General features: G+C 39.7%; 1 protein-coding gene across 1 annotated transcript in view; it reads left to right on the forward strand.

The window, feature by feature from the left end:
- Positions 1-376: 376 nt before the first annotated feature.
- Positions 377-15,944, forward strand: part of LOC137276921 (zwei Ig domain protein zig-8-like) — a 52,860-nt gene continuing 37,292 nt past the window's right edge. Inside the window, exons 1-2 of the mRNA XM_067808568.1 lie at positions 377-491; positions 13,834-13,836. Of these exons, the coding sequence (XP_067664669.1) occupies positions 377-491; positions 13,834-13,836 (118 nt within the window). The remainder of the gene's footprint in view (positions 492-13,833; positions 13,837-15,944) is intronic.

The following is a 15,944-nucleotide window of genomic DNA, read 5'->3' on the forward strand; positions in this document are numbered from 1 at the left end:
CGCAGCGATGAAACCATGACTTCACTTCTGCTTTTACTAGACCCACGCAAGTTTGTCTTATGAATTTATTCTGACACGTTAAACGTTCACACAACTTTCTGATATACGTACAATAAGACTCATCGACGTAGAAGGTGATAAAGAGGACAAAGACTTCTAAATAAAAAGCAATCCAACGAGTTTCATTCCGGTGCGGATACCTTGTCGAACATGATATTTTCAAGCATGGCATCGAAGTATAGCATGTTTGGATGTACACAATAATTGTGTTACAATTACTGGATTCTTTTTAAGACGAACTGTTTTTGAAGTGCCCATATCAACAATAAGGCTACAAGATCAAATGATCATATGATCACTGAGTGACAAAGTCATCATGTTCGGTCAGTTGTCAAGCTACCGCTTAACACACGCAGTAATACTGCAGAAAATGATGAACAGAATTGTGGCGGTGGTTGTGTTGGAGTTTCTTACGTGTTTCTTCATATGTGGTAAGTAGATTATTGTTTTACAACGCATTCTTGTGTAAGCGATGTGGATATGATACGTGTAGCCATTGTATTTTTTACATATTTTCTCAATACAGCTGTAGCTCAATTGAATTATTTGAGTGGTGCATGATGATAGGTCCGATCCCAATAGGAAAGATTGAGGTTAAAAGTCTAGTCCAACATATGCATATGGTAATCTTCACTGCTCAGCAAATTGGCTTGCTCATCACACACCACACCACAATGTGATGATATGATTACACCGTGTCACGTTACGTGGTACATGGTACTCACAATTGATTAAGCGTCGGACTACACTTTCACAGTACAATGCATGGTACTACCACGTGTAAACCACGGCGCTTTTTCGTATGTGTTGTGTGTGTGTATCTCAACAAGACATTACACTAATGGTTATCTTTCAAAGGAAACACTTATCGTTGGGTATGTTTATCTTTGTTTAATTGGATAGATGTCAATGATTTTGTACTCCCAGGACATACTTCATGACTCTTTAAACTTAAATACGAAAAGTGGTAAATCATGTTATCTTCATCTTTCCCATTTAGATGCTATGCACGTCAGCTGTAATTACGACGGGTATGTCTACATCATAGTTGTTTTAGTGAGGATTCAATTACTGCAGTGTTTGTGAGATAAATATTAGCTACACGTTTTGAAGCCGAGTAGCAAGTATAGCTATCACAGACTGTTAATGCAAAGTAAATGATGTACTAGAGAATGGTGTTGTTGCAAAATGTCGAATGATGATTCACGTGTGACATTAAAATAAGTTTAACTTTCACTTCCTGTACGTGGTGTTATTAGCTGTCAAGTCAGAGGTTAGGATAGGGATGCCATCTGCATCTATATCATGCTATGTGTTATCATTGTGCGTCTATTTGTATGCCTTTACTTCGAGAACATAAAACAATTTCAAAACTTTCACTTATCAAACATTTATCGATTTGTTTTCCGAACGATCTACGGAATAAGTAATGCTATTCATTGCTATCATATTACATCTGGGGAATGTTCCTTGTATTGACCGTTCACATGTTAATACATTTTTAATGATTCTGTTAATTTAGTTTTGTTATATCCCAACCACGTATTTGAAACACTAATTTCATGAAATATGCAGGTGCTTTGGGACTCAGTCCAACTATTTCTCATACGAAAACCCCACCCAAGGTTATAGTCCAATCATTAAATCTCTAGAGTGCTTTGGTATGGTCGGTCTGACACACTACAGAGCTCTGTTAGAACCTTCCAGTTTGAAGTTTTATTTCGCGCACAGGGGAATTTGTTGCGGCAGATTATCAAGTCTGTTTTTCTCTGACGTTCAAGCATGGCATTTTCATAATAAAAACATGAAGCCAACCGAAATACATTTTGTATGCATACATCAATCAATACAGGTGAATATTCCTATTGTAAATGCAACTAACAAGATTCACGGTGCATTTTGTCATATTTTACTTTCACTAATATGAAGTGATAACGGACACAAAGCATACGCAACAGACACAATATGGATATCCGGTCCTGTAAATACGTGGTTATCAAGGGGTATTTTGTCCTATATGGATAAGTGGTTATTGGTCGTCCGACCATGTGACAGATGTTTTATATGCTAACTGTAACATCGCCGAATGCATTTATTATATACCAGTCGTATTAGAAAATGTGATAATGAAAAATGTTTATTAAAAAAACTTATCCTATTTCAATGACATCACTACAATGTGATTTTCGGATTCGCTTCATGTACCGTATTATCAGTTTGTATACAATTCATAATACAACGTTTTTTGGTATGTAACATTTTGATTTGCAACACATTCAGCTGCAACTGGTTTGTAACGCTTGGTAAAAGGGAATAGCCAGGCCCCAGTCAGTATCAAATGATGTGATAGAGCCCTGCTCCACGGCTGCCCTTAATACTGAGACCATGAATATATAGCAATTGTTTCCCAGACCCCCATCATTTAAACTATCAATTTTAACCTTGCAGACTTGTTCAAGTCCAAATATGATAGCATTATAGCAGTGTGTTTTCAGTGTGTGTGTGTTTGTGTGTTTAGATGTATGTTAATACTCTAACAGATAAAAGAAACAAAACACCCCCATCCCCCAATAATGGAAACTGAAACTGCTAAAGCATGAGACTGTGTCTCTTTATTATTGCAAATCACACAAAAGAAATTTCGTTGTGAATAACAGCCCCAGCGTATTGTGATCTGGCTGTGCCTACCAGTTAAAAAAGTTTACGCGCAAAAACCACCTAAACCGACTCCTAATTGGAAATTGTCCAGACAGTAATCCGCTAGATGGTATCTAAGCGCGGTTGTAAAACCCTGCTTCTGCAGATGTCTCTCCGTACTTCAGCTACCTTAACTTGGAGCAGAGAATTGAATCAGGTCGGGAAATGTCACTGCGTCGCTCGTAACATGCCCATTATCAAAGGTAAAAACCTAACTCAGTGAAACATTTTAAAATATTACGCATGTGTTAATTCTATAGAATAAACATGTAAATGTGCATCCAATGACTGGAAAATTATACCACAGCTAATGACAAGCATGCTGGGTGGTAAATGTGAAGAATAACCCAGAAAGGTTGCCTTTAATTCTACCAGCTGGAACACCAAATATAAGAAATACAAAGTCGAAGACACGAATTCAGACACAGTGCTGAGATGTAATCATTCGGATTTGTAATCAGTTGCATTGACTTTTGACCGATTTGGGTTCCTCATAACTTCACATTCTGTGTGTATTGTCAAACATTCTATGAAAAGCTATGTCTCTGGATGGCTGGGTCTTGACGATACTAATTTACTACTCAGAAATATTGTTCCCTGTGCGGACAGTTTACTGTTATTTAATTGGAGAGTGTCTAAATCTTTGACGTGGAGTTATATCAACCAGAAGACATATGCGCTAACTTTGACTTTACGCTGATGTTTATTTGGACGCCTGGTTGTGGGGCAATTCAGATAGGTAAATTAATAACTTCCTGCTTTTTAATCATATTCTATCGATTTTGGCTTGTCATAACCATTTACATTGACGGATTAAAGAAATCGCCTTTATGGCAAACATCGTTTCATACTTTGCTGAAATTGAAGTTTGATAAGCATCATGGCTATATTTACACTGAGCGCTGAAGGTTCCTCTGCTAACTCTGTGTTTGAAAGGGTGACCTTTACTCAGACAGCCTTTAAAGCAATATGCAATTGTTGAAGATAAAATTACATCATTGATATTTGTTGAGTTCAAGATTTATTAGTAGGATTGTTTGAGGAAAACTTTGCTCAGTTCTGTAAATTAGGACGACCCCTTCTCGATGGGTAATCTGTTGTAGTTTGTATCCCTGGGTGGCAACCAAAGGGAAGCAGCTATTCTCGGTATCATTGTAGGCATATACACTCTCAGTTTGCAGCATTACCTAGGTTAACGTTTTAAAAGACAGCTTAACATTACATTTCTCAATCTCACGTGTCTCCTTATTTACGAAAAATGACCAGTGAAAATTCGGGTCAGAATGGTAGTGAACAGTCCATGCCTTTCGTAGAGGGTGACTAAGGAGTCGGATGTTAACACTCTCTGACCTGGTTGACAATTGCTTTCGTTTCCCAAATTACGTAGATGATCATGATGTTGATCACTGGATTGTCTGGTCCAGACGCGAAGAATGCTCGTTGTAGCGCAGCAACAAAGAAACAAACACGCATGCATATTTTGAAAAACTGGTTGAATTCGGAAAAGGCACGTTTTTTTTTTCTAAATATATACGGTAAAGTGACGTTGTTCCGGTGGTGTAGGGAATTACATAAATACTTCAAGTTACCATCGCTCCACGCATAGGTATTTGACAGAATGTTATAAGCATTAACGTACTTCTTAAGGTACTTGGGTTGTGAGTTACAGCTAATTAAGATGGATTCAGGTACACGCATGCAGGCATCTCTTTCTCTCTAAATCGAATCAGTGTTTCATATGCTGCACATGTATCACCTTGTCTAATCTGCAGCAAGATGTGGACGCCTGATTTAACCACCCATAACCCAAAGTTGCAGACAATATGCAAAGTGACTGCAGTATCAACGGACAATTTTCACATGAGACAGTGCAGGTTATGAGCATGAATTGAAGCCGCACCGTGAAGCACTGTGTAGTCAATGAAAGTGTCATCTTGACATCAAAACGCCCTTCAGTGTGAAGCGTTACTAATCAGGGAAGATAATCATCTCATATTAATCACAAGAGATTAAAAAGATAACCATACAGTCAAATATCACAGTATGCATCTCATAGACAGACGGTCATGCTGTCATGCTCAAAGTGAATTATTATCTTTTCAACGAGGGGTTTCCGTTTTAACACCGCTATGTTAACACGAGACCAGATAGGTGCCTTATGAGGCTAAGCACATGTTTTAACAACGCGACATTAACACGAGACAAGATGGGTGCACTCTGGTGCTAAGCACATGTTTTAACAACGCAACATTAACACGAGACAAAATGAGTACCCTCTGAGGCTAAGCATGTGCTATAACAACGCAACATTAACACGAGACAAAATGAGTACCCTCTGGTGCTAAGCACATGTTTTAACAACGCAACATTAACACGAGACAAGATGGGTACCCTCTGGTGCTAAGCACATGTTTTAACAACGCAACATTAACACGAGACAAAATGAGTACCCTCTGGTGCTAAGCACATGTTTTAACAACGCAACATTAACACGAGACAAAATGGGTACCCTCTAGTGCTAAGCACATGTTTTAACAACGCAACATTAACACGAGACAAGATGGGTACCCTCTAGTGCTAAGCACATGTTTTAACAACGCAACAGTAACACGAGACAAGATGGGTACCCTCTAGTGCTAAGCACATGTTTTAACAACGCAACATTAATACGAGACAAAATGAGTACCCTCTGGTGCTAAGCACATGTTTTAACAACGCAACATTAACACGAGACAAAATGGGTACCCTCTGGTGCTAAGCACATGTTTTAACAACGCAACATTAACACGAGACAAAATGGGTACCCTCTGATGCTAAGCACATGTTTTAACAACGCAACATTAACACGAGACAGAATGGGTACCCTCTGATGCTAAGCACATGTTTTAAGAACGCAACATTAACACGAGACAAAATGAGTACCCTCTGGTGCTAAGCATATGCTATAACAACGCAACATTATCATGAGACAAGATGAGTACCCTCTGAGGCTAAGCATATGCTATAACAATCACTGGAATTTTATGTTCAGCCTTCACAGACATGAATGTTTACAATCTTTTTTCAGAGAGATTGAACATGGCTCGAGGCTTTATCCCACCATCAAACAACACATTTATGTCATTATCGCCCCAACCTGACCAGTCCAACAATATAAACTAAGCAACCGCAATTCCTGATCGGAAGGAACACTACAGCAGTGTCACCCCTCGCTACATTTCAACATTATAACACAATCGACTTTTACCTAAATTTGTTTTCTTTGGGTCTGATCTCCACAGCCAGACAACGGAAACGGACATCAATCTTAGAGGCGATTTCAACCAATAAGGATCTAGCATTGGCCCACCATTTCCTGAAATAACCCGTCCGTTTTCTTGTGATTAATGCCTATATTATGACCAACAAAGCAATTAAACTTCGTGATAAAGTGGAAAGTAGTTACATCGGTTTTGTACTTTGCATAAGGCTTGATTATTCATCAGCTTCCACAAGATCACTGATGATCTTCATGATGCAAGAAGATTTTTGTTGTGTGCAGTCGGGAAATTAAGCTGGTAGTTACAAACGACTAACGTTATTAATAATTATATTTACGATTGCAACTTTCTAAAACCAAATATGTTATATACTGACTGTGACCGTGACTGTGATGTTACAATGATATCACATTAACTGTATTTGAAGCAAACCATTTGCGTCTACAAACCAGTTTGTGTGACGTAAGGTTAAAGTACTCGGGCACCAAACAAACGGTATTATCATACGGTTCTTGACATTAGCTTCCATGCATGTGTTGATGAATATCTAAGCCATTTGCTTCACAGACATCAATTAACATTTATACAAGTCATTATAATAGATATTGTAGCGACTACGAGGTGTCAATATCGTTTCATGAAATGTGATAGTGACAAAAGTCAATGCATATGTACCGTAAATTCTATGAGTCATGTTTAATATATATCTACAGCAGTAGACACGCCAACAATCTGGCAATATTCCCTTTCACCAATGATCGACAACGTCCATGCAAATGCACATCACATGACCAATTGCCCTAATGAAATGACATCAATCAACCCTTTTCTCCAGTCCTTTTGTATGAAGTTCATTATCACTTCATCCAACAGTTTGCTAAACTACCACGAAGCAACGATTTATCCGACAAGATGTTAGCCACGGTGAGGTGCGAATTACGATACAATTAGAATACAGTGTAGCCCAAGGCTGTTGTGCCTTCAAAAAGCTCCCTTCGTGTTATTATCAATACCTTACTTCCTTTTAAGTAGTTATTACGACACTCAGCAGAGAGGAATTGTATCCGTGTACTGCGGGATGTTTTATTGAACAATTCATATTTGATTACGAAACAATGGTTTTGCGAAACCCTCACGGCAACAACTAAAATTATACCTACATCCTCCATTCCAAACGTTGCCTCAAGCCATAATGTATTTGAAGCTGTATGTCTGGTTTTGTTAGTGTAGCGTGAAGTTACATTACAAGATGGTACATATGTCGATTTTCCAACTTTCCGAATATTGCACATGACGCGAACAGCAGCTCAGGTTGTGAAATGAAAAACGTTGGTAGATGAGCCCAGCGTAGATGCGTTCATTGATTGATGTTGGTTTTATGTTATTTCACACCGAGGAATAACTCAACATGTATGAATCGCTTCATTAAAATGATTGAAGTTCTTTTAACGTCAACTCGAGATGTAGGGGTATGGATATCGCATGTTGTCTCAAACTAGCATCTATCGTTTAGCATGGAATTTTAAGTTCTGTTTATGCACTTGTTTAATGTAGGTCCAACAAATATGCCTCTTTGTGTATATGTATTTCTTCACAGCTATTTTCATCTCGGTAAACAAGACCAGTCCTTAAAGTTAGGTGCATACACTTTAGCGATGTGAACATCTCGAACGTAAAAAGATAGACTATTCTGGCATCCTGCATGGGTCTTACAACATGGAGATGTATATTTAGATTTACATCTATTTTTCCTCCTCCCATCACTTTTCCATCCACCCTCTTCCCATATTAAACTCACCCACGCTTTCTACCGCGGTCTAACATCCCTCCACACACCCCTCCCCCCGCTCCCACTCCCCATCACCCCGACCAACCTTCCCCTCCCATCCACTCCCCGTTCTGTAACTCTACTAAAGCTCAGCATTGATTTTATTGAAACAGTTGGAAAAGGTTCCTCCGAGATACCCTTGAAATGTAATGCAAACACATTGTGATATCGAGTAAAATAACGTATGATCTGCTAAATCTAGAGAGAGAAGATATAAGCTATAAATCAAATCCCAAATATTGCGTCCATTGACAAGTCATCGCAGCGTTAGTTATTCGCATGGCCTCTACAAGGTTGTGTGTACATAAACGTCTGCACACTGAGAGTCTTTAAAGACCCTGGGATCAGACGGTTGAATATATGTTTACGAGTTTTTATCAACTGGCTCAGCCACAGTTGTTCCTGTTCAGATAGATGAAAATCCTCTATTGATCCCCGGTCTTTTAACTGGCAAATTATATTACTCCTGTATCACGTTTGCAGCAACACCGGCATGGATAAATTGGTCAGGCTCGAGTTCCTATTTTGTTCCATTGGCTTAATTGAAGCACTGGGTGAAATTTTGTTCATTCGCTACGTACAAGCTTCTAGACAGTGTGCAATCAAAATTAATCAACCCAGCATTGTGAACGACCCAAGGCTGTCCGGTAATTGTGTCGACTAGATGATTGCACCAGCCTTCGTTTCTTGTTCCTCTGAAAAGTGTACGCAAAAGGATGTTCTGTTGCGCTTCAAAACTTCCTCCTATGCCTTGATCAAACATTATCGTTGGGACAGGATTTGGATTATTATCGAAAGAGATCCGGTGTACAAAAATATGGGACCCTTTGAAATCTTTTGTCGCCTCTTTGATCGATTGAGCAAACATCAGCAAGAGTCGTCAAGCATGGAGAACTGATGCAAGTGTTGGTCTCCAGTAGTCCATAGTGGTTACGTAAAGCTGCTTGACAATGTACAACAAGGTACGTGCATTGGCTGTATATGGTCGTTGCAATAATATCAGCAGCTGTTCTAAAATGTTAAAAGTATTTTAGGTGATATAGTGTAATCTTCAGTAATCCCCCAGGTCCGTCCTGTTGGGTTCTTGAGTCATACCCTGTATATGTCACAGTAATGAGTTTTTCTCAGTCAACTCATTACTAGCAGCGGGGGCACGGGTGGAGTCGATGCCCGAGTCCGTGTATGTTTCAAGATCAAAATAGATTTGTTGTCTCCACACCCGTGGCACAACTAATGCCTAGGACTTATAATAATAGCCACTTTTAAAGTTTGCAGGCACTAGTGATGCCCAAAGCAGTAATACAGCATTACCCCTAGAAACCAAAGCTGTCTATTAGGCGCTAGAATGTTAACTGTCACATGACTTTTCCCAGCGGGTACCCATTCACTGCTAGTACCTCCATGTAGCTGCAACATAGCCGAGTGTGGTATAATACTAAACTCACTCTCTCACTGCTAGCAATTCATGAGCAAACTCATTTGTCCACGGTGAGACCATATGTGCCACGTGTGCTTCGTTGTGGGTGAGGATCGAATTTCAAGAAACTCTCAGGAGTCAAACTGCCAAACACTGTCCCCTGTTCTTGGACTGTCCGCGACCATCTTCGCGTAACTTCAACTGATTCGTGAACTGGGCTCTATGCACACACCATCACTGGATTCCATTTACAATATTAAACTGACATGCTGTGATGTAAGTGAAACAAAATACTGTTGAAAGCTAAGGCATGCTGTCATGCGGCGTACATTAAAACTGAATCAACCAAATTCACTCATAGAAGAGATTTTACAGTATGACTTAGAAGTTGTAATTCAGGGTTATTCATGCATGACTATTACCTGATTTAATAACCTTTGCAAACAAGTCAGTTCTGTCAACTGAAACACAACGTTTACATATACAACAGCATATCTGAAACAGACATTGACATTTGTGTTTTCCAATAAATGACTATTGGATAGACTATGTTATTTTCACTCGGGAGAACAGTGATTAGTGTCAGGTAGCAATGTATCTACCAGACCACATTGCATGCCCTTGTAGAAGGTCACGTCTCAATTATGGCTTAATGATGTGTATCATACTTGTTCCACACTCCCTGATGCCAGGACACACACTCTGGTCTCAACCTACACAGCAATAAAGGTGTACTCACTGCAGACTGTCAGCAGACAGCCATTATCATTTTATGCATCCTCGCTGAGTGTCCTCTGTCTATTTGTTGTTCCTGGCTACATCTGTAAATGGAGGGCATCACACAATCAATGGTTTAACACAAGTTGTAGTAGTATCATTATTTATAAATTAAGGTTCACGAAATTTACTAGATAAATAAATAATACGATGACTTTAAGTGTACTGTGTGCTTGTGTCTATGATCAAGAAGAAACAATGTGTCTTCGTGTCTTGTTTTTCTGGACATTATGCTCAGGTTGAGCTAATCTCATGGGCGGCATCTGTGAATATCAGCTGACGCATGCATGTAAGTGAGTGTGTGAGTGAGTAGTTGTACGTTGCACTCGGCAATATTCGAGCTATAGCATGAACATCGATCTACGATAATTGGGATACGATGGCATAATTATGTCGGCCATGTCAGCGAGCCTGATCACCCGATCCCGTTAGTCACCTCTTACAACAAACATGGGTAACTGAAGATCAGTTCTATTCATAACAAATAGATTATAAGCAGACGCTCAAGTCACCTAGGACAAAGTTGTACTTACTCTCATAGTCCATTGTACACATTAATATCTTATGGGGTGTGGGAAGTGTGTGTGTGTGTGTGTGTGGAAGGGTGAGGGGAGGGTTGATAATTGATGTCCATATTATTGTCTATGTATGCAAGATGTAGCAGCTGGATGCCACCATCCCAAGGAGCCTTATCAATCAACAACCAAAACAAAGCAGGCATAATGTGATAAATATGCAATGTTCTATTGAACAAGGTGAGCGAAAAACCTAGACAAGGTCCTAATGATCTTCTTGATCAAAGATACACTCATGCGTTTCATGGAACACTGAATTGGCTATACGTCATAATCGACCTTATCGACGTATGCCTTCTGCCCAACATCGATAATATCTCTCTTCCAATGATGAATCCACAATCTGGTATGACTTTCTAAAACGCTTGTTTTTCAAATGCCTGCCTACCTTTTTAAGGCTGTTGCATATCATTGCGTACACAGGTAACTTCAGTCATCAAACGAAAGAAGATGTATCATGTATCTCATAAATACTCCAAACAATCAAAACAGATACTTCTGGACCCTTGGGGAAGTTAATGAGTTGATGTGGACTTGGGTGACCGAAAGAAGGATGTTTACATGCTACCAACTCCTGGTGAAGCAGCTACCTCGTAAGCATTCCGTGTTCTCTTCAACATTCCTTGTCCAAGCATTGAACATGTGGAGATTTCTGAAGAATGCATTAACGGAATGGTTTGTTAGTGAGAACTTATCAAGCGCATTCCTGCCGCCAACGAATATGTCTTGTCTGCGAACGAATCGGATTTTAAGCATCATCTCAATCACATTTCCTCGCAGTTTGCTATGAGTTAGTTTTATCTCAACCGTTTCTTTGCCTTGGGGGTTAACCGTAACCATTAATTACGCAATGTAGAAGTCATGTAATCAAAATAAGTGATGTGTTTCTAGTAATTGAGTGCGAAACACCAGAAACATTTTCGATGTAAAAACACCTACTATTTTGGAAAAGTTGAAAATGAATTTCAATGATTTATTTCATTTGTTTTCTACCGAGGAGGAGTATGTGTATGTAGGTGGAGGGGTGGGTGGAGGCAGTGTTATTGAAGAGAGTGTTTTTGGTTTCTAGTGATCGATTCGTCTATAGCTGATGATTTATCTGGTCTTAACTTAAGATGCACGATTCAGCAAAGTAACATACCTTTGGCTGCTTTCTGACATTATTGATGATTCCAAGCGATGATTCCCACTCTTTGCACTTTAAACAATGGCATTATATGTGTAAGCTACCGGACACAAAGCATATAATTTGTTGATATAACAGGTGTTGTTTGCATGCAGTATTTGGTAACCTTAATCGAATAGACGGTGGTCGAACGGTGCACATATCTTCTTACTAAATACTGTAGCGAACTGTAACGAATCAAACACACCTGCTTGAATGTCACAGTGTGCCATTCAAACAATGTTATGTTCGAGTTGTTCGTCTTTCCATTGTTTGGTGTGGATGAGGGTTAAGATGTATCATTCGGAACGGAGGCTTAACTATATTTAAGCTAATTCATTTCTTTTCAAACGCCGGCACTTGATTTGTGCAATGCTGCTTATATTTGCTGTCTTCTGTAGTCTTTTGTAGTGAATTCGGGAACATTGCTTGTGCGACCAACACTGGTTTGATGAGAATATATGTTTCGTGTGGCTCTGTACTATACATAAACTACATGTGGACCGCGGAGGATTACTTGCGTACCACTAGATACTAAATACCCGTCAGACAATCGTACTAGGACAAAAGACGGATGAAGGTTCGCCATGGCAGGAGGAAGAGGCCCCCCAAGAGCATAGGTATACACGCTTCAAATTAGCTTTATATCACATATTTTCACGGTAGTTTAGGAAACACTTTTTACTACAAGAACTATAGAGCCTTCTTGAACTTGTATGTCAGTTCAGAACGTTGACTTGTTACTGAAACGTACATGGCAAATTATATTCCGTGATGTGATATGCTGTAACGAGACACAGAAGACGAGACACCACACCATTTCACAAACACAAAAATAGTGTGAGTACGAGCTCGTATGTCCACATCTTCATCTCCGGTTTTAGAACAAACTTGTTTATAATCTTAACACAAGATCTTATATCCCAACGAATCCGCGAACGAATCTGAGACACAGGAATCTCAAGATCCTTTTTTTTCTCCTAAAACCGCTCTCTTATAAAAGACACATAATTCAAGCATAAAATCTGTATAATCTGTTACAGAATAAGGAAATTGCTTCACGACTGACTAAGTTGTAATAACAAGCGCTATTTCCCCAGTTAGGTGGCAAGATGGAAAACATGTAATATAACGTAGTTGTATTGTGGGTGGGTGACACATAACGGAGATCACTTCAGCAATTGTCGTTATGTGTTTTCTCTGTAATCGTTTAACTTCCATAAATGTTTTGTGACGCGTATAGAGAAATGATTACGTGACCATAGATGGTTACTCATGCCGCGATGCAGCTGTGTCAGCTGTATTGAAGACTCTGCTTCATAGCCGTTTGTTGCTTTGAAAAGGGATACCTGAAAATAGGTGCTCGAAATTTGAGGCATGTCAGAACCATATTCTTTCAAACTGATATGATCAGATAACTTACTGTTCAAAAGTGGCTAAGCAAACTTGATTTATCTGGGAACAGTCAACACTGCAAGAGTGATATAAGTTTGTGCTCAAACCATTGTGAAATAGATAGAAAACGTCTAATTGATTCTCTGTTAATCGGAAATTATAACTCCGTATTAATTGAAGAAGGGGTAGCTCAACATGCAGACGGAAAACGGGTTGTGACTCCACTGACGTTCACTGCGGCCATGCATCGCCCTCTCCACTAGCTATGGCGATGCCATTCCATCACTGGAGAGCAGCAAGTTCACGGTGTGGGTGTCGTTGTCGAGCAGCTACGTAGATACGACGATATCTCATGCGCATCCTGTGGGAGGGGTCAGGTGAACTTTTCGAGCAGTCCAGCACATGATCGTTGTTTCTACAAAGCAACTAACGGTTTGCTAACACGGCATGTGGACGGGTAATGACCCGCTGGGATAAACTAGGATGCTCGCTCGTGAAAGCGATGATTTGATCGCAGTATCTCTGAATGTTACTGTTTCAATAAGATGCCCGAATTGCCTGCCCAAATCTTGATACCCCCACCGACCTATCCGTCATGTGGCATCAAGTCAGGTGTGTCCTGACGGTAATATTGTTTAAGCCATTGTTTGATCCATCAGTAGGTATGTATGACTTGTTCAGGTCATACATCCAATAAACAGAACTTTTCTTACTTCCATGCATAAATAGAATGGTGATGTGACGTGATGGCGCCGACGATTTTGAAAAAAAATTCTTTCAAATCCCTAGAACTTTATACCTCCTCGAGTTCTATTAGATACAACTTTACAATTTTGCCCATCGCCCGTGTCGAAGAAACGCTGCAAACACGTGCTTTACCCCGGCAAAAATGATATTCTGTAGTTTTCCCGTATAGCCTTGGTCTCAGATTAGTAGCTCTGATACATAACGCCACAGGACATTAGAGATAAGTACTTTGTTAAAACATGGCGTAATAGGGACGACACATCATTACAAACAAAGACACATCATACATGCCTGTAAGGAACACATATTGAAATACGGTTAGTGGTTTCACCGACTGTCAACATTTTGGGTTTGCAAGGATTCTGACACGTCTTGAAAGGCGATGGCACTTCAATGCACATGATGGCCTTTCATAGCCTTCAGAACCGCCATGCCATAAGTCCCCCGAGACAAATGTACGTAGAGAGAAATGATATTAATGTCTTTTTTCTCATATTCGTTTTCGAAACTTATTCAATGCACATATATAGCACGACCATATCCAGCTCGCTCACATGTGTTCGTACAACTGGTTACATTATTTTAACTCCTGCTTGTCAAGCCACACAATTTGTTCTGTTGACCATATTAACACCTTCAAGTTCTCTCTGTGAAAAATGTGATCACACCATAAACACTGCTTAAAATATCCCCACGTTGTCTCTGTTTAGACCCCTTAGTACTCCTAAACGCTGCTTAATAATACACCAGTAACTTTACTGTATAAGCAACTGCATAAACGACACGACCGACTACATACAAGTCTACAATAACCACTTTTACAACACACCCAAGTTCACTATATTAACCATGACTCCTAACAGAGCAATGACACCATACACTACCCACAATAAAACTACAAACCACACTCAATAACACCCCCAGCGATACTGAATAACTGTATAACCTGGATCATTCCAGTAACCACTACCGATACCATAATGGATGGTTAATGACACTACAAAGTTCATTCTGTTAAACATTACAGATCTTCAAATGTTGCAAAGAAGGCTACTAAACGTAATGAGGATTTGTTCCTGTACATTATGCTTCGAAAAACGCAAGGTCCGTACTGCATACGTATCACTGGCAGGGTGTCATTGTACAAAGTGAACTACGCTTACCTTAACACAGACGTACGACAATCGTAGCGCTATGTCTCTTTTGAACATTTTAATCCAGGTAATTAATTTATATTAAGTCAAGTTGCAAAGCCATACTATCAGAATCCTTTAGCCCCAAGATAGCTGTTACATTTTATAGTCAGTGCTACGAGCAACTTCTTTTTGATCCAAACGGTAAGATGGTGAAAACTTGTAGTGGTTTTGCTTTGGCCATTTACACTTGCTTTTATTCAATTATTTCTTCAGTATTGTTATAAACTGTCTGCAAGAAGCAAAGGGCCGCCGGGTAGCCTAGTGGCAAAGGCGTTGACTCGTCACGCCGAAGACGCGGGTTCGATTCCCCACATGGGTACCACATATGCATCCCATTTCTGGTGTCCTCTCCGTGATATTGCTGGAATGTTGCTAGAAGTGGCGTAAAACCATGCTCGCTCACTCACTCATAAAAAACCAAGTGTATATACAACATGAAAGTTGGTAAACTTTATGAATGAGTACAGTTTGTGTATTTAACAAACACAAAGTGGCTTCCTCATGTTTCTCCAGTGGACACCAACCCAGAGTCTTCGGCGTATTGAGCAAACGCTTTAACTACGAGACTACCCATTCCCCCAAATTCCGCAATACATGACTATACTATTGCTTTGGACATTACGTTCTTTGCCCAAGAAGGTAGGAATGTAATATACGACTGGGTTATATATAGCCAATAGATCTTGCAGAGAATATCAAATCTGAGATTCCAATCGTCATGTAATTATATTGTAATAAATCAATACTCGTTGGATGAAGCCAGGCTAGTTTGGTGATGTAAGTTATTCTGGCGGAAATTGCATTCACTGAACAAATGCTCTGCATCC

The sequence above is a fragment of the Haliotis asinina genome, chromosome 3 (genome assembly GCF_037392515.1).
Source record: "Haliotis asinina isolate JCU_RB_2024 chromosome 3, JCU_Hal_asi_v2, whole genome shotgun sequence".
NCBI lineage: Eukaryota > Metazoa > Mollusca > Gastropoda > Lepetellida > Haliotidae > Haliotis > Haliotis asinina.